Below are 23816 nucleotides of genomic sequence, written 5' to 3'. Positions count from 1 at the left end.
CCACGAGGACTAAAGGAGAAAAAGCACCACAACATTTGTAAAGCAATTTCTCCCGAGTAAAACAATACCTCACATGTGGTAATAAACGGATGTTTGGACACACGGCGGAGCTTAGAAGGGAAAGAGCGCCATTTGGCTTTTGGAGCTCAAATTTAGCAGGAATGGTTTGCGGCGGCCATGTCGCATTTGCAAAGCCCCTGAGGGACCAAAACAGTGAAAACACCAAAAAAGTGACTCCATTGAGAAAACGACACCCCTTGAGGAATCCATCTAGGGGTGTAGTGAGCATTTTGCCCCCACAGGTGTTTCATAGATTTTATTAGAATTGGGCAGTGAAAATAAAAAAAATCCTTTTTCTTCAATAAGACGTAGCTTTAGCTCCAAATTTTTAATTTTCTCAACAAATAAAGGAAAAAAAGAACCCCAACGCTTGTAAAGCAACTTCTCTGGAGTACGGCAATACCCCACACGTGGTCGTAAAATGCTGTTTGGGCACACGGCAGGGCTCAGAAGGGAAGGAGCGCCATTTTCTTTTGGTGTACAGATTTTGCTGCATTTGGTTTCTGGTCGCTATGTTGCATTTGCAAAGTCCATGTGGGACCAAAACAGTGGATCCCCCCCAGAAGTGACCCCATTTTGGAAACAACACCCTCAAGGTATTCACCTAGGGGTGTAGTGAGCATGTTAACCCCACAGGTGTTTTGCAGAAATTCGTGTGCACACGATGTGGGAGAATGAAAATGGGAATTTTTCCTTAGATACGCCAATATGTGGTGCCCAGCTTGTGCCACCATAACAAGACAGCTCTCAATTATTATGCGGTGTTTCCCTGTTTTAGAATCACCCTACATGTGGCCCTAATCTTTTGCCTGGACATTCGACAGGGCTCAGGAGTGAAAGAGTACCATGTAAAATTGAGGCCTAATTTGGCGACTTATAAAGTATTGGTTCACAATTGCAGAGGCTTTGATGTGAAATAATAAAAGAAACCCCTGAGAAGTGACCCCATTTTGGAAACTGCACCCCTCAAGGCATTTATTAAGAGGTGTAGTGAGCATTTTCACCCCACGTATCTTTTCCATAAATGATTGCGCTGCGGAAGGTACAAATTAAATAGTTTCCCTAGATATGCCAATTCAGTGTCAAATGTCATGCCTAGCTTGTGCCACTTTTTTTTTTATATACACCGTTCACCGTACGTTATAAACTACATGTTACCTTTATTCTGCGGGTCAGTACGATTCCGGCGATACCAAATTTATAGAACTTTTTTATAACTTTTTGCACAATAAAATTACTTTTGGAAAGAGAATGTATTTTTTCTGTCGCCAAGTTGTGAGAGCCATAACTTTTACATTTTCTCATCGATGGAGCTGTGTGAGGGCTTGTTTTTTTTTGCGAGGTGAAGTATAGATTTTATCGGTACCATTTTTGGATACATGCGACTTTTTGATCACTTTTTATTTCAATTTTTGGAAGACAGTGACCAAAAAAACAGTAATTATGGCAGTGTTTTTGAGGTTTTTTTTTACGGCGTTCACTGCGCTGGATAAATAACATAATAATTTTATAGTTCAGGTCGTTACGGTCGCAGCGATACCAAATATGTATGGCTTTATTATTTTTTTCAATAATAAATGACTTATAAGGGAAAAAGGGCGATTGTGTTTTGTGTTATTATTTGAAACTTTTATTGTATGTTTTCCAACTTTTATTTTTACTTTTTTTACACTTTTTTTTACACTTTTCTTTAGTCCCACTAGGGGACTTGAATGTCCAACTATTTGTTTGATGTTCTAATACATTGCACTACCTATGTAGTGCAATGTATTGGAACTGTCAGTTGTTCACTGACAGCAAGCCGATCAGGCTCCGCCTCTGGGCGGGGCCTAATCAGCTTACGTAATGGCAGACAGGAGTCCATTGTTAGGGCTCCTGTTGCCATGGTAGCAGTCGCCAGCCTTGCCATCGCATGGCAAGGCTGCCGATTTTCTACAAACCTCTAGGATGCAGCGATCACAATGGATCGCTGCATCGAAGGGGTTAATGCCAGGAATCGGAGCTAGCTCCGGTTCCTGGCGATAGATCGGGGTGTCCGCTGTAACATACAGCGGACACCCACTGCTGATGACGCCGGCTCAGCTTCTGAGCCGGAAGCTGAGCCGGCGCCATCTTGCCGATGTTACCGGAAGCCTCCTGGGCCCCGCCGACGACGGGGCATAAGAGGATTCCGTTACAGGCTGATCGGGAGGTAAGCATTAGCCCTCCGATCGCCTTTGCAGCCACCGGCAACCCAGCGATCACGTTGCTGGGGTGCCGGTGGCTATAAACTCCTCACATGCTGCGATCTCTATTGAACGCAGCATGTGAGGGGTTAATCGGTCGGATCGGAGGCTAGCTCCGGTCCTGGCCGATACCTTAGGGTGCCAGCTGTAACATACAGCTGTCACCCGGTGGTGATGTCGCTGGCTCAGCTCCTGAGCCAGCTTCATCTCCATGACGTATATTTACGTGAAAATGCGGTAAGCCACCGATTTTAATGACGTATATATACGTGATCCGGCGGGAAGGGGTTAAGTTACAATAATAATTGGTTCAGGAACGACCATTGTAAGCTGAATATATTGTAACTTCAGAACATAGCACTATGGAAAACTAGTAATTGGTTCTGAAGCCCACAAAATGTCAATAAAAAAATAAAAAAATATATATATATGACATAGTACTGTACCGTACTGTAGAGAGGCGACACTAGACAGCCAATCGGTGCATGCACTTTAGTAATACAGGGGTTTTACTAGTGAAAAGCCCATGCTGATTGACAAGATCATCGCAGATCGGCAGTATTTGGGGCATTGTATGTTTAATGTGATTTCAAGTTACAGTGGTCCAGGAAAGATATGTTGAAAATATTGTTACCTAAAGCCATTGTAACTTGCAGGACCACTGTACGTTGAACTCAATAATAAAACAGTATGTAGTAAGATCCCCATAGTGGTAGCTGCAGACAACCAGAATTTAATAATTTAACGCTATGTCTATGGAGGGGATTTAGAGATTTGTATTTGCTATACAGATATATTAAAACAATATTAAAAATAATTAATCAGAACAAAATGTTGTACCTTAAAACACATGGTGTTAAAAGATAAACATTCACTTTAAATATATATAAACATAGTCCTGGAGATCTCCTATTAAATCAAGCAGCAAAATGCGGAGGGTTTATGACTGCAAAACGAGTCAGATTCGTTATTCAGCTCTATCGCTGGCTATAAAAGCGATCACAACTTTTCCAGTAACCGATAAAACCAAGAAATAGGTGAATAGACTTTTCACCCTTTATAGGAGAAGACACCACACCTATGTTTAATAGTCAGAAAGACAACACTAGATAAGTATGGGTAAAAAGTTGGCAACTGTTCCCAGACTTATGTAGAAGAGTAATGTATAGATTCAAATGAATTACAAATAAGATAAGAATAAGTTAATGAAAGCTTAACATAAATACATTGAACTTCTTACCGATTTCCCCTCTCTTGCTTTCTGGTCTTTAGCAATTGTGGCTAATACCGTAGCAGCTTGTTCCCCACCCATCACCGATATGCGAGCATTTGGCCACATATAAAGGAACCTGGGACTGAAATAAGAAAACAGAAAAAAAAAACACCTTTATAAAGTATAAAGTCAAAGATGCCAATGAGTTGGTCAGGAGATCCCTCTCAACCAATCAACAAATGTAATGCACTGCTTTGAATACAGTGTACACCTCCTTTGGTGCCCAAATCTGGAGTTCAGAGGGTGCTATTTTCAACCAGTGGCAGAGTGTTTTCCTTAACCATCTAATATTCTCTTTAAAGGGGTTGTCAAGTCATAAAAAATTGATGGCCTATCCTCAGGATAGGCCATCAAAATCTGATCAGTGAGGGTCAAACTCTCGTCACCCACACTGAGCAGCTCTTTTGAAGGACCGGTGGCGCTCGTGTGAACGCTGCTTCCCCTTCATTCCTTATCTGCTCGTACTGTGAATCACTGACACACTTGTAGCGGCGGTTCACAGTATTACAGCCCTCTTCCATTTAAGTAAGGATAAGGGACCAAGTTCTTATGACTGGTTTACCCCATTAAGGATGTTTTAGGTTAATGGCACCCAAAGAACATTCACAGCAGGGTATCATTGTGAACACATAGTGCTAACTAGAGAGACATACAATATTAAGACAAACTGATTCAAGAACAGAAGCCTGCTGACCGTTTCCAATTAGCACCAGGAGATATTTTTTTTCTACACGGCACCGAACAAAAATGAAGATAAGGAATCTGAAGAGAAATGCTAAATGGAGTGTTTCAGACAGGTTCTACAGTAAAAGTTATATAGTTATAATGTGAGGGGGCTGGGTTCACACAAAGTTTTTCTGACATGGAAACCGCGCCGCAAAACGCGCCAAAAAAGCCTCCCATTGATTTCAATGGGAGGCGGAGGTCGTTTTTTTTCCCGCGAGCGGAAAAACCGGACATGGCCTATCTTCGGACGTTTATGCCTCTGACCTCCCATTGACATCAATGGGAGGCAGAGAAAGCGTATTTCGCTGCGTTTTATGCCCGCGGCGCTCAATAGCCGTGGGCGAAAAACGCAGCGAAAATCTGCGTGCAGGCAGAGGAAAATCTGCCTCAAACTTCCAAACTGAATTTTGAGGCAGATTTTTCCTCCTGCAAAAAACTCAGTGTGAACCCAAGTTAGGGAAGACATTGATGATGTGCAGTCCTGTAAGTCTCTTTGCATATCCCACCACAGCAAACCGCGGCTGACTGTCCTGCGCATGTGACTTGTTTTCCCTATGGACATTAATTCCTTTGGACAACATGCCATCATGCAAAGGTGTTCATAGAAATGTATTAGGAGACTCCAACAGGTGGTAAAGGAACGGTCGGGAAACCTCAGGGTGGTGCAACCAATCATTACACATAATGGGGCAGTAACTTTTTCACATAAGTATTGGATAACTTTCATCCTAAAAAACAAATGGTCTTAATTCAAGAACTATGTTTTGAGATTACTCAAGCCAACTTTGTGTATTATTATTATATTTAAAGATCAGAAATCATTCAGTGTGCCAAATTTGCAATAATAGGGGGCAACCTGAATTGGGAACCCTCTGTTTCACAGTAATGTACCATAAGTAGTACGCCTGTCATTTAAAATGATAATTTTAGTAATTGTTTTACAATGCACAGTGGTTCTCTGTCTTTATATCATTTAGAAACTAACCTGTAAGCTCTACCGCACATTCCATAATTCCCGGCACCATAGGAGCCTCCAATAAGCACAGTAATTTTTGGTACACTGGCACATGCAACTGCAGTCACCATTTTAGCTCCATCCTTGGCTATTCCGCCTGCTTCATATTCTCGACCAACCATGAAACCTGAAATAATTATATTAACCAGTGAATGCAACAAAAAAGCCAAATAGTCCACATTCTTATGAACAATGTGGCAATAGATCTGTAAATTACATTTGAGTTTTGTGCAGCAAAGGTCATGAATAAGCAGCTACTGCAGCGGCTTTGGATGACCTGAGTCGTCCATGAATTACATGGATGGCGATTCAACAGATTGGCTGCCATATAATACTTAAAGGGAAAGTATCAGCTATAATTTTTTTCATAATTAAAACCAGATAGTGAAACATTCTTTTTTTCGGATTTGTTTTTATTTTTTGATTGTATATTTTTATTTTCTTTACGTAATTATGGGGGCAACCATCTTGCCGGAGCTGCTGTTTAGAGATATGCTTTACAGCAGCCACATTGACCACAGGAGCCTGTGAACAGGAGGGGACCAATTAACTTCTATAGGAGGGTATTTTGGGCATGCTCTGTGAACTGTGCACAGGTCATTGCACAGCAAGGAATAGGAGGGGAGATGTGACCATCAACTATTGTCAATGGTGGATCATGTGTTACCTGTATATAGGTGTTACTTTTCATTGTATTCCTGCCTGTGATGATAATGAGATAACTACTGAGGGGTGATCTCTACAGATCAGTAAGTGTCATCCTGCCTGTGATGATATTGAGATGACTGCTCAGAGGTGATCTCTACAGAACAGGAAGTGTTAGTCTGTTGTGAGGCTCAGTGGCCAGTGCGATAACTGCAAGATTTTCGGATCTTATACGTATGTATATATATATATATATATATATATATATATATATATATATATATATAATGATCGTGAAAATGTAAGAAAAATAAATCTTAAAAATAGGTTTAACATAAAAAGTTGATTTAAACAATGGGTCATTTTTTGATGACACATTCCCTTTAATTTTCTATAGAAGTAACTGCAAGGGAAACCATTAGTTAACAGCAACTTCCCTGGCAAAATCAGCTGTTTGCCAGGGCGTCTCATATAAAAGGGTTTGTCTGTAATGAGGCAAACCCTTTAATAAGGAATGTAATCACAATTGAAAAATCTATATCAATACGGAGCGAATAGAACAGGCTCAATTTATGAACTTTTCACCCTCATAGAGTACCATAATGGTACTGTATTTTCATATACTGGTGTGTATGAGTTGTACGTTTTTTTAACATGTAAAAAAAAACATCAATGCCAAGGTGGTGTATTTCCACTATTTTCATGTTTTCTACTTAGACAATTCAACCCACAAACTCACTTTACAATGATAATCTTACATATGATTCAACTTTATTCACTTCTTGAGCTTACACCTTTAACTTAACATACAATGAGAATACGTATAATTTCTACCTTGTATCTGGTAACAATAAATGCTATACAATACAATAAACACTAAATGCAATGTCCTTTTTCTGCACAAGATACGTCTCAGCTGTACCGGAAAAATCTTCAATGAGAAGCTTCATTTTAATAGACTAATTTGAAACACAAGCTCTTAAAAATTACCAGTCTATTACGTTAGGAAATGTTTAGTATTTTGTTTTGACAAAGCTTAAAGAGGACACCACCAACAAATGATATTGGGCTAGTATAAATCTGTATACAACAACATACCGCTTATGCCTGTAAAGAATAAAGTACAAAAACACCTAGAAGAAGATACACAGAGGGCCAGCCAGTAAAGATATAACAAATTTTATTAGTCATAAATACGTCAGTAAAAAGTTACCACACAAAGATAAAGAATCATGTACACACATTACCCAAGATAAATGGATTCCCCACTGATTTAGCCTTGGAGACTCATAACTCCTCCAATAGGGTAAAACTGCAAATAGTGCAAGTGGTAAGCCCACATATATACATTTGTAGTAGGTACAAAATCCACAAGAGTGTAGCAATGGAAGCACCAAAACAAAAATAGAAAAAGGTATACAGACAGTCAGTGTTTCGCACATCGCTCCTTCCGGCTTAACCCCTTAATGACCAGGCCATTTTGCGCGTTAATGACCAAGGATTATTTTTTGTTTTTTCACGGTCGCATTCCAAGAGTCGTAACTTTTTTTTTATTCCGGGCTTGTTTTTTGCGGGACGAGTTGTATTTTGTAATTGTACCATTTTTAGATTCTTATAATATATCGATTAACTTTTATTAACTTTATTTTAGGAGATAATTGAAATTAAGCAGCTGTTCCAGCATTGATTTTCATGTTAAAAATTTACGCCGTTTACTATTCAGCGTAAATAACATGTTAACTTTATTCTATGGGTCGGCACGATTACAGGGATATCAAATATGTAAAAGTTTTATAGGTTTTCCTACTTTTGTACAACAAAAACCCTTTTAGAAACAAATTACTTGTTTATGCATCGCTGCAATCCAAGAGCCCTAATTTTTTTTTAATTCTCCGTCGATGTGGCCGTATGTGGGCTTGATTTTTACAGGCCAATGTGTAGTTTTCATTAGTACTATTTTGGGGTACATAGGACTTATAGATTAACTTTTATTTAATTTTTTATGGGGGGAATGGGAGAAGAGAGAGAATTTTGCCATTGTTTTTTTGCATTTTTTTTGGACGTCGTTCATCCGGCGGTTTAATTACTGTGTTCATATTAATGTTCAAGTTGTTTCGATCGCGGGGTACCATATATGTGTACTTGTTTTTGCACTTTTACTAAATAAAACCACGTTTTATTTGATTTTGACTGTAAATAATTAATTTAACTGCTTTTAAAAAAATTTTTTTGTCCCACCAGGGGACTTCACTATGCGATCTGCTGATCGCATATATAATGCTGTGGTATACTTAGTATACCAAAGCATTATTGCCTGTCAGTGTAAAACTGACAGGCAATCTATTAGGTCATGCCTCAGGCATGGCCTAACAGGCATTTGCTGAAGACAGACCTGGGGATCTTTGTTAGGGCCCCCGGCTGCCATGGACACCAAACGGCAACCCGCGATTTCTTTGCGGGGGCGCCGATGGGGTGACAGAGCGTTCTCCCTCCCTCTGTCAAACACATTAGATGTCGCTGTCGCTATTGACAGCGGCATTTAATGAGTTAAACTGCCAGAATCGGAGAGTGCTTAGATTCCGGCAGTTGCAGCAGGAGCCAGGCTGTGTATAATAGCCGTGCTGATCGCGTGTGTACACTGTCAGTACCCGCGCGATCACAGGACGGATATATCCGTCCTCCTGCGCGAACTAGCAGCTGCAGAGGACGGATATATCTGTCCTTCGGCGTTAACAGGCTAAGTTTAAAGAGGACATATCACTAGAAATATCTGTCTTAGGCTTCGTTCACATCTGCGTTGGGGTCCCGTTCTGACCTTAATAGAAAAAGCAGTGATGGTTGACCCTCTAGAAGTTTCTCCCATCAGCACACAGGATCTTTGGAGCTCAGCCAGAGGGACCATTGGGTTCTTGGTCACCTCTCTTACCAAGGCCCTTCTCACCTGATTACTTAGATTGGTGGGGTGGCCAGCTCTAGGAAGAGTTCTGGTTGTTCCAAACTTCTTCCATTTAAGAATTATGGAGGCCACTGTGCTCTTAAGAACTTTCAGTGCAGCAGAATTTTTTTTGTACCCTTCTATAGATCTGCCTCTACACAATCCTGTCTCTGAGCTCTACAGGCAGTTCTTTCCTCCTCATGGCTTGGTTTTTGCTCTGATATGCATGGTCAGCTATGAGACCTTATATAGACAGAGGTGTGTTTTTCAAAATCATGTCCAATCAAATACATCTACCACAGGTGGACCCCAATCAAGGTGTAAAAACATTTCAAGGATGATCTAGAGAAATGGGATGCCCCCAGAGCTAAATTTCAAGTCTCACAGCAAAGGGTCTGAATATTTCTAAAATTCTGTTTTCACTTTGTCCTTATGGGGTATTGAGTACAGAACGATGGGGAAAAGCGTGATTTTTTTTATTTTAGCACAAGGCCTCAACATAACAAAATGTGAAAAAAGTGAAAGGGTCTGAAGACTTTCCAAATGCACTGTAAATCTGGACTGTATCAAAGGCAAACACTGACAGAAATAGGCCCCTGTGCCTTTAAAAAGGTTGACTAGTTTAAAAAACGTAGTTTCAGACACCCTACTAAAGATTCCAGAGTTAATACAGGGGATCCCCTGTTCGGGATCCTCATCTCTTGGCCGGAGTAGAGAGCTGTTACCAGGGCGTGTCTCTGTGTGCGTATACAGTACGTGTCTCTGTGTGCGTATACAGTACGTGTCTCTGTGTGCGTATACAGTACGTGTCTCTGTGTGCGTATACAGTACGTGTCTCTGTGTGCGTATACAGTACTTGTCTGTGTGCGTATACAGTACGTGTCTCTGTGTGCGTATACAGTACGTGTCTGTGTGCGTATACAGTACGTGTCTGTGTGCGTATGCAGTACGTGTCTGTGTGCGTATGCAGTACGTGTCTGTGTGCGTATGCAGTACGTGTCTGTGTGCGTATGCAGTACGTGTCTCTGTGCGTATGCAGTACGTGTCTCTGTGCGTATGCAGTACGTGTCTCTGTGCGTATGCAGTACGTGTCTCTGTGCGTATGCAGTACGTGTCTCTGTGCGTATGCAGTACGTGTCTCTGTGCGTATGCAGTACGTGTCTCTGTGTGTGTATGCAGTACGAATCTCTGTGTGTGTATGCAGTAAGAGTCTGTGTGTGTATGCAGTAAGAGTCTGTGTGTGTATACAGTACGTGTCTGTGTGTGTATACAGTACGTGTCTGTGTGTATACAGTACGTGTCTGTGTGTATACAGTACGTGTCTGTGTGTGTATACAGTACGTGTCTCTGTGTGTGTGTATACAGTACGTGTCTCTGTGTGTGTATACAGTATGTGTCTGTGTGTATACAATATGTGTCTGTGTTTGTATGTGTATACGTTACAGTGTGTGTGTCTCTGCATGTGTTTACACTACCATTCAAAAGTTTGGGGTCACCCAGACAATTTTGTGTTTTCCATGAAAACTCACACTAATATTTATCAAATGAGTTGCAAAATGACTAGAAAATATAGTCAAGACATTGACAAGGTTAGAAATAATGATTTTATTTAAAATAATTATTTTCTCCTTCAAACTTTGCTTTCGTCAAAGAATGCTCCATTTTGCAGAAATTACCGCATTGCAGACCTTTGGCATTCTAGCTGTTAATTTGCTGAGGTAATCAGGAGAAATTTCACCCCATGCTTCCAGAAGCCCCTCCCACAAGTTGGATTGGCTTGATGGGCACTTCTTGCGTACCATACGGTCAAGCTGCTCCCACAACAGCTTTATGGGGTTGAGATCTGGTGACCGCGCTGGCCACTCCATTACAGATACAGTGATAGCCTTCCTTATTCAAAATCCCTTTTACCTTGTACAAATCTCCCACTTTACCAGCACCAAAGCAACCCCAGACCATCACATTACCTCCACCATGCTTGACAGATGGCCTCAGGCACTCTTACAGCATCTTTTCAGTTGTTCTGCGTCTCACAAATGTTCTTCTGTGTGATCCAAACACCTCAAACTTCGATTCGTCTGTCCATGACACTTTTTTCCAATCTTCCTCTGTCCAATGTCTGTGTGTTTTTGCCCATATTAATCTTTTTCTTTTATTAGCCAGTCTCAGATATGGCTTTTTCTTTGCCACTCTGCCCTGAAGGCCAGCATCCCGGAGTCGCCTCTTCACTGTAGACGTTGACACTGGCGTTTTGCGGTTACTATTTAATGAAGCTGCCAGTTGAGGACCAGTGAGGCTTCTATTTCTCAAACTAGAGACTCTAATGTACTTGTCTTGTTGCTCAGTTGTGCAGCGGGGCCTCCCACTTCTCTTTCTACTCTGGTTAGAGCCTGTGTGTGCTGTCCTCTGAAGGGAGTAGTACACACCGCTGTAGGAAATCTTCAGTTTCTTGGCAATTTCTTGCATGGAATAGCCTTCATTTCTAAGAACAAGAATAGACTGGGGAGTTTCACATGAAAGCTCTCTTTTTCTAGCCATTTTGAGAGTTTAATCGAACCCACAAATGTAATGCTCCAGATTCTCAACTAGATCAAAGGAAAGTCAGCTTTATAGCTCCTCTAAACAGCAAAACTGTTTACAGTGGTGCTAACATAATTGCACAAGGGTTTTCAAGTGTTTTCTAATCATCCATTAGCCTTCTAACACAGTTAGCAAACACAATTTACCATTAGAACACTGGAGTGATGGTTGCTGGAAATGGGCCTCTATACACCTATGTAGATATTGCATTAAAAACCAGATGTTTGCAGCTAGAATAGTCATTTAGCACATTAACAATGTATAGAGTGTATTTCTGATTAATTTAATGGTATCTTCATTGAAAAAAACTATGCTTTTCTTTCAAAAATAAGGACATTTCTAAGTGACCCTAAACTTTTGAACAGTAGTGTAACTAATAATATAATTTTGTGTCTCCAACTATATATCTTCATGGTATCAGGCTACAAACAAACTTAGTGTAGTCTGATCCTCTAGTCATATTGCCATTCACCAATCCCCTACTTCTTGCTAAACTACCAAATGTATGTTAGTAAGAAGTAGGAGACAGAAAAAAGGGGAGTGTGACTGCAGGGTCAGACTATACAGGATTTGTTTGTAGTCGGATACCATTCAGACACATAGGTCTGATAAGAGCTTAAAGGGGGTTTTACACTGGGCGATTATTGTGCAGATGAGAATTCATAGAACGGTGGATGTTGATAATTGCTCTGCAGCGATCAGCAGATGAACGAGCAAACGCTCAATCATCTGCTGATCGTATAGATTAAACAGGGAAAGGCGCTGCAGACATGATGACAATGGAAGGGGACGAGCGATCGGAGTAACCACTCGTCCCCGTGAATAGCTCCTTGTGACAGGAGAAAACGAGCGCTCGCTGCACCGATGTAATAGGGCCTTTAGACACAGAACAATCACATATTTTTTTTATTTTAACTATTTATATTTAAAGGGACAGTGTCATGATTATTTTATTTAAATTAATTTGTGTTTTTATTTAATAAAATATTATATTGACTTTATTTCATTTTTCACACACAAAGTTTTTTTTTATTAACACTTTTTTACTTTACTGGGGGCTGCCATGTTTTATTGAATCTGTGTATGCGTCTCTTAACGACACATACACATATGGAATACGGCAGCACAATGCATAGGTCATAATGAACGGCTCCCGTCCATTGCCTGCGCCATCTGGCTCTGTAGTGCTGAGTGCGTGTGTGCAGCAGTGCTGAGTGCGTGTGTGCAGCAGTGCTGAGTGCGTGTGTGCAGCAGTGCTGAGTGTGTTTGTGTAGCAGTGCTGAGTGTGTTTGTGTAGCAGTGCTGAGTGTGTTTGTGTAGCAGTGCTGAGTGTGTGTGTGTGTGTGTGTGTGTGTGTGTGTGTGTATGTAGCAGTGCAGAGTTTGTGTGTGTAGCAGTGCTGAGTTTGTGTGTGTGTAGCAGTGCTGAGTTTGTGTGTGTGTAGCAGTGCTGAGTTTGTGTGTGTGTAGCAGTGCTGAGTTTGTGTGTGTAGCAGTGCTGAGTTTGTTTGTGTGTGTCTGTATGTAGCAGTGCTGAGTGTGTGTCTGTATGTAGCAGTGCTGAGTATGTGTATGTATAGCAGTGCTGAGTGTGTGTGTGTCTGTATGTATGTAGCAGTGCTGAGTGTGTGTGCACCTGTCAACTGAAAAGTCTTTAACTTCACTTTCATTATTCTAAGGGTATGTTCACACGCAGTGTTTTCAGCCGGTTTTCAGGCCGTAAACATCCCGAAAAACGGCTGAAAAATCGGAAGCAGAATGCCTACAAACATCTGCCAATTGGTTTCAATGGGAAATACAGCGTTCTGTTCCGACTGGGCGTTTTTTACGTGGCCGCTCTCCAAAAACAGCACGTAAAAAGACGCCCGCCAAAAAGATGTGCATATCACTTCTTGGGACGTTTTGAAGCAGTTTTTCATTGACTCTATCGAAAAACAGCTCCAAAAACAGGCGTAAAAAAACGCTGCCAAAAACGCAAGTTTGATTAAAAAATGGCTGAAAATCAGGAGCTGTTTTCCCTTTGTTTAGTAAGCGTGTGAACATACCCTTAGCCTTTTGGTGTGTCCTATAGCTTCTGCCAGCTGCCATTTGTACAATCACACCCAAAATGGCAGCCGGACATTGCTTCGCAATTTGAAGACACCTTTTCCTGGCTTGTAGGAGGGGGGGGGGTGAGATTCCCTCCCACATTTACGGCAGCTGTGAGTCAGGTTGCTTTGCCTTATTTCACCTTGCTGTAATTCTGGGAAGTGCTCCCTCTGGTGGCCAACATAGGAAAACATGTCAAATAATTATTAAATTTGTAATACTTTCCACCATGTGGAAGAAGAAAAAAAATACAGCAAAAAACGTAAAAAATATAATAAAAATAAGTAACTTACTTAAAAAAAAAAAAAGGTTTAATTCGCGACACATTCCCTTTTAACTATTTTCTTTCTAGATGCCTTAGACAAAATAAAAAAAAATGGAAGCAAACGGGAATCTGGGAAGTAAAGGAGAAACTTCACACTAGGTTCATAGTAGTATCAAAGCTTTTGTTTATAATGAATTATGACTGCTATACCAGCGAACCCTGATGGAATACTTTGAATTTAATGGGGTCTGTAGGGGCTCCATTATGTTTGAAGGCAAGCATAGTATAGCGGACTGTGTTCATTTTGCCATCAAAAACATCAAAAAGTTTGACCAAAAACCCAGGCGGACCCCATTAATGCAAGTGTGAACAGAGCCTTAGGATGTCTAATTCGATCTACAAAAGTTTAGGATTACACTTATTTCTAGTTACAGCAAGGAAAGCAAATAAATTTCTGCTTGGTAAATTGCAAGACAAAACAAAATACTCACCTGTAATGTTCTGCAAGAAAAGGAGGGGAATGTTTCTTTGACAGCACAGCTGAATAAAGTGGGTTCCCTGTAAAATGATGCGAGACATTATTAAGATCTAGTATATTATAGTCCATTATAAAGATACAGGTAGAGCCTTAATTTTTAAATAGCTGGGGATATTAAAATCAATAATCTCAAATACTAGCGCCGCAACTCTTCTAGTCAAAATGACGGACACCCCGACTAACTGCATTGGTAACAGGGTCAGTCAGGCTCTTGAGGTATCTGTTGTATGACGGATGAAGCACTGCGTCGTGGATAACATTGTAAACGGGAGCTATGACGCAGACGTCAGAGCCTCATTATATTGTCCACCGTGTGAGCCCAATGGGTCAAGGATGGCAGGCAGGTGGACTTAGAGTTAGCTGAGATGCAGATCCAGCCTGCCTTGATCAGATACTTTGGTATGTATATCCAATACACTCACATGGAGAGGTCAGAAAGATGTAGGAGGAACATAGTAGACCAAATATACAACTCCGCTCTCTACTCTCTACTGAAATATCTCAACAAGGAGATGAACAACCGGAGCAAGTAAAAAAAGAGGTGAAATCCTCAACACCACAAAAAACAGAGACAAACGGATAGTTTTTTACCGCTCACACGGTTGTTGATGTAAAGTCTGAAGTGTCCATCAAGGGTTTGACCTTCTCCAAGCTAGCATGCAGAAAGAATGATCAGAATTTCCACCGGTGTGTCTCTCGCTGGTACTTGTGGTTCCACACAGAAATGCAACTGCTTGCTGTGTATATCCTCGTACTTGATGTTCTAAATCTCCAGCAAGGGAGAAAAAGGAGATAGTGCACTACCTTTGGGAAACTACAAAATTCCACAAGTTTATTCCATACTTCCAAAAACAAATCTAGATAAAAGCAAAGATAAGCTCTTGTAACACGCCAAATAATGCAACCCGACCTTGGGTTTCGCCCTTCCGAGGATATACACAGCAAACAGTTGCATTTCGATGTGGAACCACAAGTACCAGCGAGATACACACACCGGTAGAAATTCTGATCGTTCTTTCTGCATGCTAGCTGGGGGAAGGTCAAACCCTTGATGGACACTTCAGACTTTACATCCACAACCATCTGAGCGGTAAAAAAGCTATCAATTTGTCTCTGGAACATAGTAGACTCGGACACAGAGGACCCTGCAAATCCTTTTATGAACCTCGTCCCTCAGACTAGACAAACGGGCAAAAAATGTGAAGCGAGGGGTACATTTTATGGAGTTTAGAAGGAATATGGTACCAGCGGAATAATAATTTATAGCCTGTCTCTTGGTATTGTCAGGGATCATTACCATGTATATTGTTTGCAAAAACATTACTTTATATAAACTAAAAATCAGTATATTACACAAAGATTTGTAAAGGAAACAAGATATAGAATGTATGAGAAACACGCCTATGGAAGACACCGCCCCTGGAATGCAAGAGGAGTTTACAGATGGACTTACAGCTGAATGGAGCCAATGGGGCTTAAGCACGTCCCACCTTCCTACGGAGAAGGTTTCTTTGTGTTCTTTGTTCAAATAAAGTTAGTTCACTTCCTACTGAACTGAGGGAAAGATGTCTACCAACATTTGTCTGTGTGGTGTACTTTTTCCATGCATGCATGCATGCGTTCAGTTTTCAATTTACAGAGGTGGTTATTCACTTTGAGATAACAGGGAGAAGGAAGTTACCCTGACAATTGGCGCCCGAACGTGGGGACACACTTGAGGGGAAATCAGAATCTGTACAACCGACAATCACAGGGTGAAACAAACGACCCAGGACTGGCCACGGAAGGAGCCTGATCACCTCCACAATAACACGGTAAGTCAGTTGATTTTATAAATCTTCGTCTTATCTGTGTTAGTGGACGGTCTTGTGGGAATCTGTAGAACCCTTTGTCGGTTACCTGGATTATCTCAAGCGACAGAGGCGACATCCCCGCTGTGTGGTTACGAACCCGGAAAAAATTAGTCGCGCCCGACTAACCATCCTCTGGCTAATTAGGGCCTAGATAGAAAATATAACCTGTCTTATACAGGGACACGATAAGACGTGTGAAAAGTTGTGGGTACTATATCGGCCAGACCAAGAAGAGTTGCAGTCCGAAAATTGTTACTAGATAAAGATTGTTATATTCCAGCGAGATGTAATACATTGCAGACTGGAAGATTGTTATATTTCCGACTAGACTTAGAGAGAAAGAGTTGCAGACTGCGAAATTTTAACATTTCCGGCTAGACTTAGAGAGAGAGAGTTGCAGACTGCGACATTGTAATATTTCCGGCTAGACTTAGAGAGAGAGTTGCAGACTGCGGAATTGTAATATTTCCGGCTAGACTTAGAGAGTTGTAGACCGAAAATTGTTATATACATTACGTGTATAATATAGACTGTTAGGATGGATGGTTTACGGTCCATATTCAAATCATCAGGATCACCCGTACCCGGACGATCCTATTCATATGATTTGGTGAAGCGAATGGAAGTTAGGAATAAGAAAGGTGTTGTATGTTATATGTATTAGAAAACACAGGACCAGCCGCCGCCCGGTAATGGCCGCCGTACCTCATGTTGAGTGTGTCCTCATTGTGTCTCCCCCCCCCCACCCCTGATGAGGTACGCCCGGCCCAACCAAATCAGTATGAAATGATAGCCTTGTTAACTGTCATTTCCCTCAGTAACACATGCTGCAGTGTTCTTTTTTTCTATTCTAGCTTCTGTCCCAGCTGTACAGGACGCTGTGCACTGGTGAGGAGACACGTCATCATAATATAGAGATGGTGGCTGACAGATTGGACACTGTTACAGATTATGTGTTTAATGTTTTGAACGTAGATAATTCCTATGCAATAGTGTGATGAATGATTGCAGATACGTACGTTGTTTTGAGAATAGATACGTACGTTGTTGTGAGAATAGAAGCTGTGAGGAATAAGTGTGTGACCCCCTCCTGTAGAATTCGGTGGGGAGGGGGGCTGTGTGCTGTCTGCAGTGGTATACAGGGCGTGACTGAGATAAAATGGGCGTTACAATATTGCACTGATTTTGGATCTATATTCTATGCTCTTATTGTTAACAGAAGTAATGTCTGAAAACAAAAATTCTTAGTGTTTTGTGTTATGAGGTTAAAATCAGTTTCTTTTTTTTTCCTGTGTACAGGAATGTTTCTTATATTTGCGCATGCGCTGTTGTTGATTAAAGTTACGCTTCATATTTATGTGTTATGATGTGATAAGATTTAATGTGTTTTGATGTTAATTCAAATGGATTAAACTACAGATATTGTGAAACACGGGGTCTTGAAAATGTATGTGCCCCCACTGTTCCCTATTTTTATATATAGTTTATTGGTTTGCAGTAATTAATATTACCAAATATAATATTTTCCATTTTATTGAATAACTAATTACAATTGTTTTGTTTTTACACAAAGCACGTGCTATAGTGCGGCCTAAATGTTATTTTGGAAAATGTGAAATGTTTTACAGGTAAATGGTTGCAAGTCATTTTAAAGATAAGATGTATTTTTGTCAGGAGAAAGTCATTTTTGTTCCAGGCTGTTGTGTATTACAGGGGGTTAAACTAGTGCCCCCCAGATAGAGTGCCAGACCTTATTATGTTGAGATGTAGTTTTGAACTCTGCTACATTACTTTCGCAGAGTCCACAAAGGGGGGAATGGTGAAGGGACTGATCAGGTACAATTTTTGTTTGTTTTGAATTCATGAATTTGGTTTCAGGAGATCTACAAAATGTGTATGAAACCCCAATGAGTAATCCAGATTAAATGTGTATGACAGTAACCTACATTTTGAGGTATTTCTGTGTAGATGGTTCCAGATCTTTCCAGAACGGTGAATATGGCACTGGGTAAGCTGTGCTGTAGTCTCCACCCAATATGAGGTATTGTGTAAAAGACCATCCCCCTCCAGCAAATTTACACAGGAGGCGAGGTGACGTCACTCAGAGATGAGTCTTTATAGATTTAGATGGGGGAGAGGGCAAAATAAAAATAAAAAATTGTCTGAACGTTGTTTATTTTATGCCAGATTTCAGTAACATATTTTTATTTGTTTTTGTATTAATCAAGTATTTACAGAACCTGATAAAAGTGAGATTCTCAAAGTGTTCTGGATTATCAGATGAGTGTGTAGAGGTGTATAACATTTGTTTTTATTTTAGAGAATGAAGACGCCACCCCTTTGAAATGTTCTATCTATATGTGAGATGGGTTTTTAATGTAAATTTGTAATGTAGAGATACTTGATCATATACAGTATGTACAAGACAGGATACGAGGCACAAGGTAAATCATCCAGAAACCACTCTCACCTTCTTGTTCATCTCAAGGAGCGGAGCTGGAGGTGCTCGCTGAGGCTGTAACCTGGCAGAAGGTAAGACGGCCGACATTTACACTAACTCTAGGTATGCTTTTGGCATTGGTAGTAGGAACTTTATTGGATCATCGGGTAAGCCAATTGAGAGAGCAAGAGAAGACAGACCTGACAACAAGAGTATGTGCGGCCAGGTGTCAGTAAATTGGCTTGTCCCTGGATACAATAATGCCACTGCTAGGTTTGTAGCAGCCGGCATGATGTGCGCACGACATGACATAGGTAAAACAGCAAAGGTACCTGTGAAAAGTGCAGCCCGGCCAGATTACCCGTCCCAGCGACAGCAGAACATACAACTACCGAGGTAGAAATGTATGACAATGTGCTCGTGTGTGTAGACCTGTTCTCAGGGGGGCCTGAAGCCCGGCCGGTATCTGCAGGGGAATAGTTTTTATCCCAAGTATTGACCTGGTATTTGTACAATGATAAAATGTCAGCAGTTCTCCAGATGTTGTCCCAAAGTTTGTTTAATAACGATATTCAAAAAGTTTAGTGGGAATATTAAATACTGAGGTTAAGTTTTATGTAAAGTTCTGGACCAGCCTTAGCATTGGACTATTGGAGGCGTCAGTATTATGTTTGTGTAAATGAGAACTTCACAGTGCAAGTAGATTCCCATTTGAAAATATTTTTGTCGTGGAAGGAAAATTTTAGAGCAGAGAATTCTGTGCAGTGTATATGTGTATGTATAAATATATATAAAGAAGAAAAATGAGTTTGCATGTATCACTTCTAGTTACTGCTCAATGTGAACGTTTAATGTAAACATGTTACTTGTTAATGTTTTTCTTCAAATTAATTATCTGATTACGATCAATTACTGATTATGCGTTGAAAAGTTTGTTCTCCACAGGAAGAGTCCAACTGGGAGCGGAAGGCGTGAGAACCAGATTCTGACAGAATGTGGACGGATAAGGGAAGGTGAACCGGTAACACCCAAGGCACTTTTGATAGCACTTGTATTGATGGTGTATGACCTCACATATGCCCCAAGACTGCAAGGATCGATTTGGTAAGATCTAATTGGTATGTCCCAGGCTTTACAGCTGATGCTGCTAAATTCTGTTAGAGCGGTTTGATTTGCGTACAGAAAAGTCCTGGCAGACCGGTGCCAACCTTATCATACACGCCTCCCACGAAGAGAACAGACCTTGAGAGGCCTCCCCATGCAATACAAATTAGAGTAAGAAAAATTGGTTTGCGACATTTGTCAGATAAACATGTGGAATCTGTGTATATTTTTGTGAGTTGGAGATGTTCCAGGCAATCAGCTCAGATCAAGGTACAAATCCTGCTGGAAATAGTAACACCAAGTGCAAATGAAATGTACCCAGTAATCACACATCTTCTAGGTGCCATGTCCATTGGAACAGAGAAGTTTTTCTTATATAAAGGTGTTTGTTTGATTTAGTTTAAGGGCCTGACCTTGTTATTGCATGTACTTAGAACAACTTTTATATTACGTAGACGATATCACCAGATTAGTATTTATTTTAACAATTGATAAGGGATGGGGGTCCCCAGCAAGTGCCAATAAATATGAACTAGAAGACTTTTATATGATGAACTCCATCACTGAGATGCGGCAGGCGCAGCCTGAGCCAATACAACGCGTCTGTCCTGAACTGACGGCAGTGTCACAATTCTAAGCAGCCGCCCAGACAAGTAACTTACCGGATGAAGAGGATAGATACGGAGGGTTTGTGGTAGTCACAATAAAACTCCACCAATCCGTCTACGTGGGAACTCACCCCAGGCTCACAGTTTGAGGTGCTATGTACAGCCTGGTGACGTAAACTAAAAGAGACGGTGTCTGACAGATGAGAGGGACCAAACCAAGTCCTGATGACATCAGCAAAGATCAAAGTAAAGACCAAAGACCTGAGTGAATCCGTCAGCAGTATCCAGTGTTTTAATAAGTAAGTGACCAGGTGGAGGATAGTAATAAATCCCCCACTGGACACCACTGTGCAGTCTGACTCCACAGAAGACAGGAGAAGAAGAGGACGATGTTGTACAGGACTGGCAATGAACTGATGGGACCCAAAACCTGAGGGTGATAGCATGAGATTGGTGATGGAATTATATTATTAGTTGAGGCCCTATTGTTTATATTGTCTGAGGTTTATAATTATAATGTGTGTAAATATGCCGCGGCACTGCAAATTACAATCTGAGGAGTTTTATGTGGAGGTGTGAGGTGAAGGTCACTGGTTGTTGTCACTCATATGTAAGAAGCACATGGCAGCAATGACAGCCCGGAGGTTATGTTACCCGGGGGTCTTTAGGTTTGGGGAAGATGCTGCCCATGACCTGTTATATCTGCAGGGGTAAAAGTCCCATTAAGACAGTAAGTGACAGTGCGACAATTATTACCATTAATAAAAATGTGGACTGGATTAATTATATATATTACAACCAGCAGCCGTTTGTAGATTATACCAAGACAACCATCCTGTATACGGAGGAGAATAGGGACAGTTAGGACCACTCCGAAACCTTGGAAGTCCAGGTACAAAGGGGGGTTACTCATCAGGAGTTGCTCGTCTCAAGTTGGTGAAGAAATCAAAACCCCTACCCGCCTGGTTCGAGTGGTCAGTGGTAGGTTGCTAGGCAAGACTCAGGGATAGAGTAATAATATTTTTAGGGGGGACTGTCAGGGATCATTACCATGTATATTGTTTGCAAAAACATTATTACTTTATATAAACTAAAAATCAGTATATTACACAAAGATTTGTAAATGAAACAAGATATAGAATGTATGAGAAACACGCCTATGGAAGACACCACCCCTGGAATGCAAGAGGAGTGTACAGATGGACTTACAGCTGAATGGAGCCAATGGGGCTTAAGCACGTCCCACCTTCCTACAGAGAAGGTTTCTTTGTGTTCTTTGTTCAAATAAAGTTAATTCACTTCCTACTGAACTGAGGGAAAGATGTCTACCAACATGTGTCTGTGTGGTGTACTTTTTCCATGCATGCATGCATGCGTTCAGTTTTCAATTTATAGAGGTGATTATTCGGTGTGAGATAACAGGGAGAAGGAAGTTACCCTGACAATATTTGCTGCCTTTAGACGACTTATGGGTAAATTCATAGACCCTGTCTAGTTGAGAAACAGAGAATGTAAGGACGAGGTCCCATTCCCACTTGGCAAGGAAGAGAGGCTGAAAATTAAACGGTGTAGGGGTCAGCAAGAAGTAAAATTCCAGTAGGAAATTACGTTTAGGGTCAGAACCAGTGCATTCCCTTTCAAACAGAGTCAAAGATCTATTAAATCTGACCATAGGGTAGGGGGAATAAAAAAGTGTGACATTTGTAGTGCTCTCCAAGGTAGTGGGGTCAGATATGGCCAACATCTCCGCATAGGAAAATTAGTGGTTACCAGGGGGGAAGTGGAGGGCTCTGCTTTACCTGCACTCCACCAATGTTTAAATGGTCCAGGCTCTAGGCCTGAGGAAAACTATGGTTTTCCTAGAATAAAGGCATGGGAAGATAGATCCACAGCCGTTTACAGATAGTGAGACAGGGGCTATATGGTGGGGTGTAACCTTAACAGCTGAACACAGGAGCAACTGCAGAGGGATGGGTGAGAAAGATTGTTCCAAAACAACCCAGAACTTCAGAGCACCGTGTCTGCATCAAGCTTAAACTTTTTGGAGATAAAAGAAGGCCTCGTTCTTGTGCAGTGAAAGGTGGAAACAAATTATTAGTGTCGGTTTATCTTCCCAGATAAATTTTGTCAGGTTTCTGGAGAGTAATTTGGCTGGAACTCTAAGGGTATGTTCACACGCAGAGTCAAAAACGTCTCAAATACGGAGCTGTTTTCAAGGGAAAACAGCCCCTGATTTTCAGACGTTTTTGAGCAAATTGCGTATTTCGCCGTATTTTTTACGGCCATTTTTGGAGCTGTTTTTAATAGAGTCTATGAGAAAACGGCTCCAAAAACGTCCCAAGAAGCGTCCTGCACTTCTTTTGACGAGCCGTCATTTTACGTGCCGTATTCTGACAGCGACGCGTAAAATGACAGCTCGTCTGCACAGAACATCGTAAGACCCATTGCAAGCAATGAGCAGACGTTTGCCGACGTATTGGAGCAGTCGTTTCAGGCGTAAAACGCCTCCATTACGCCTGAAAATTGGTCGTGTGCACATACCCTTAGAGTCTATTTACACTGTGTTTGTAGTGTACATCAGAGTTATACATTGAGAGTATATTTGAATACAAGAAGCCGCAAAAAAGCCACAGGTGTGCTCACCCAATATTCGTTCTGAGATCTGTAGTTCCTTAATGGAGTGCAATTGGAAGGGGGGCTTGTAGGCAGGCAAGAAATTCGATATTTCAAAGAGGAGAAATTTTTCCTCAGCGCATCTGCAAAATATGGTATAAAAAAAAAAAGAGCTTTAGTCACAGTGGAGACATGCCTTACCGGTGTCCTCTATGGATTTTTTTTTAAGATGACTTAATAAAGCTCTTTTTATACCATATTTTGCAAATGTGCTTTGAAGTATTTTCTAATGTATACCTCCGATGGATGCCTCTGACAGGTTACACTGTATAGGCATATAGTGGCATCCGTCGCCCATGTCAAACAAATGTATAATGCATTGTATACATTTTTTTTGCAGGATGTGTATGCCTCTGTATAGAATAGGAAAGCAGCCTTTGCTATTCTATACAGTTGAAAAGACCGCCAGATGGAGAAGAAAAGGACACTCCTGGCCTCCGTCAGGTAAATGGGGGCCTATAAATACGTTTGATGTAGACGCATATATCAAGCGGACACTGCAAATGCATAGTGAAATCAATCTTACAAGGGGAGATTACAGAACATACATCAAGACAGTGAGTTAATTTTGTAGATGGCGACGGCCAAACCAGGTATGGACCATTTACGAAACATTTACGAAGGTCTCCTCTGACAGTTTGGAGGAGGCAATGGTGGTTACGGAAGTATAGTATACCCAGAAGTCTATGGCCACTTTTCTATAAATTTCTTTATGTCGCTGTATGTAAAACTTGAATGTTATTAGTACATTCTTTGGATAATCAGACTAACATTTTCATGATTATATTT

At 41.0% G+C, this 23816-nt stretch overlaps 1 protein-coding gene across 1 annotated transcript in view; it reads right to left on the bottom strand.

The window, feature by feature from the left end:
- The window catches only part of MCCC2 (methylcrotonyl-CoA carboxylase subunit 2), a 117315-nt gene that overhangs the window by 12799 nt on the left and 80700 nt on the right, over positions 1 to 23816 (bottom strand). The window contains exons 13-15 of the mRNA XM_075838036.1: positions 14303 to 14369; positions 5270 to 5426; positions 3526 to 3640 (exon numbers count right to left, since the gene is read on the bottom strand). Of these exons, the coding sequence (XP_075694151.1) occupies positions 3526 to 3640; positions 5270 to 5426; positions 14303 to 14369 (339 nt within the window). The remainder of the gene's footprint in view (positions 1 to 3525; positions 3641 to 5269; positions 5427 to 14302; positions 14370 to 23816) is intronic.

Source organism: Rhinoderma darwinii, chromosome 1, assembly GCF_050947455.1.
Source record: "Rhinoderma darwinii isolate aRhiDar2 chromosome 1, aRhiDar2.hap1, whole genome shotgun sequence".
In the NCBI taxonomy this organism is placed as follows: Eukaryota; Metazoa; Chordata; class Amphibia; order Anura; family Rhinodermatidae; genus Rhinoderma; species Rhinoderma darwinii.
This window is presented reverse-complemented; position numbering and strand designations above follow the sequence as displayed.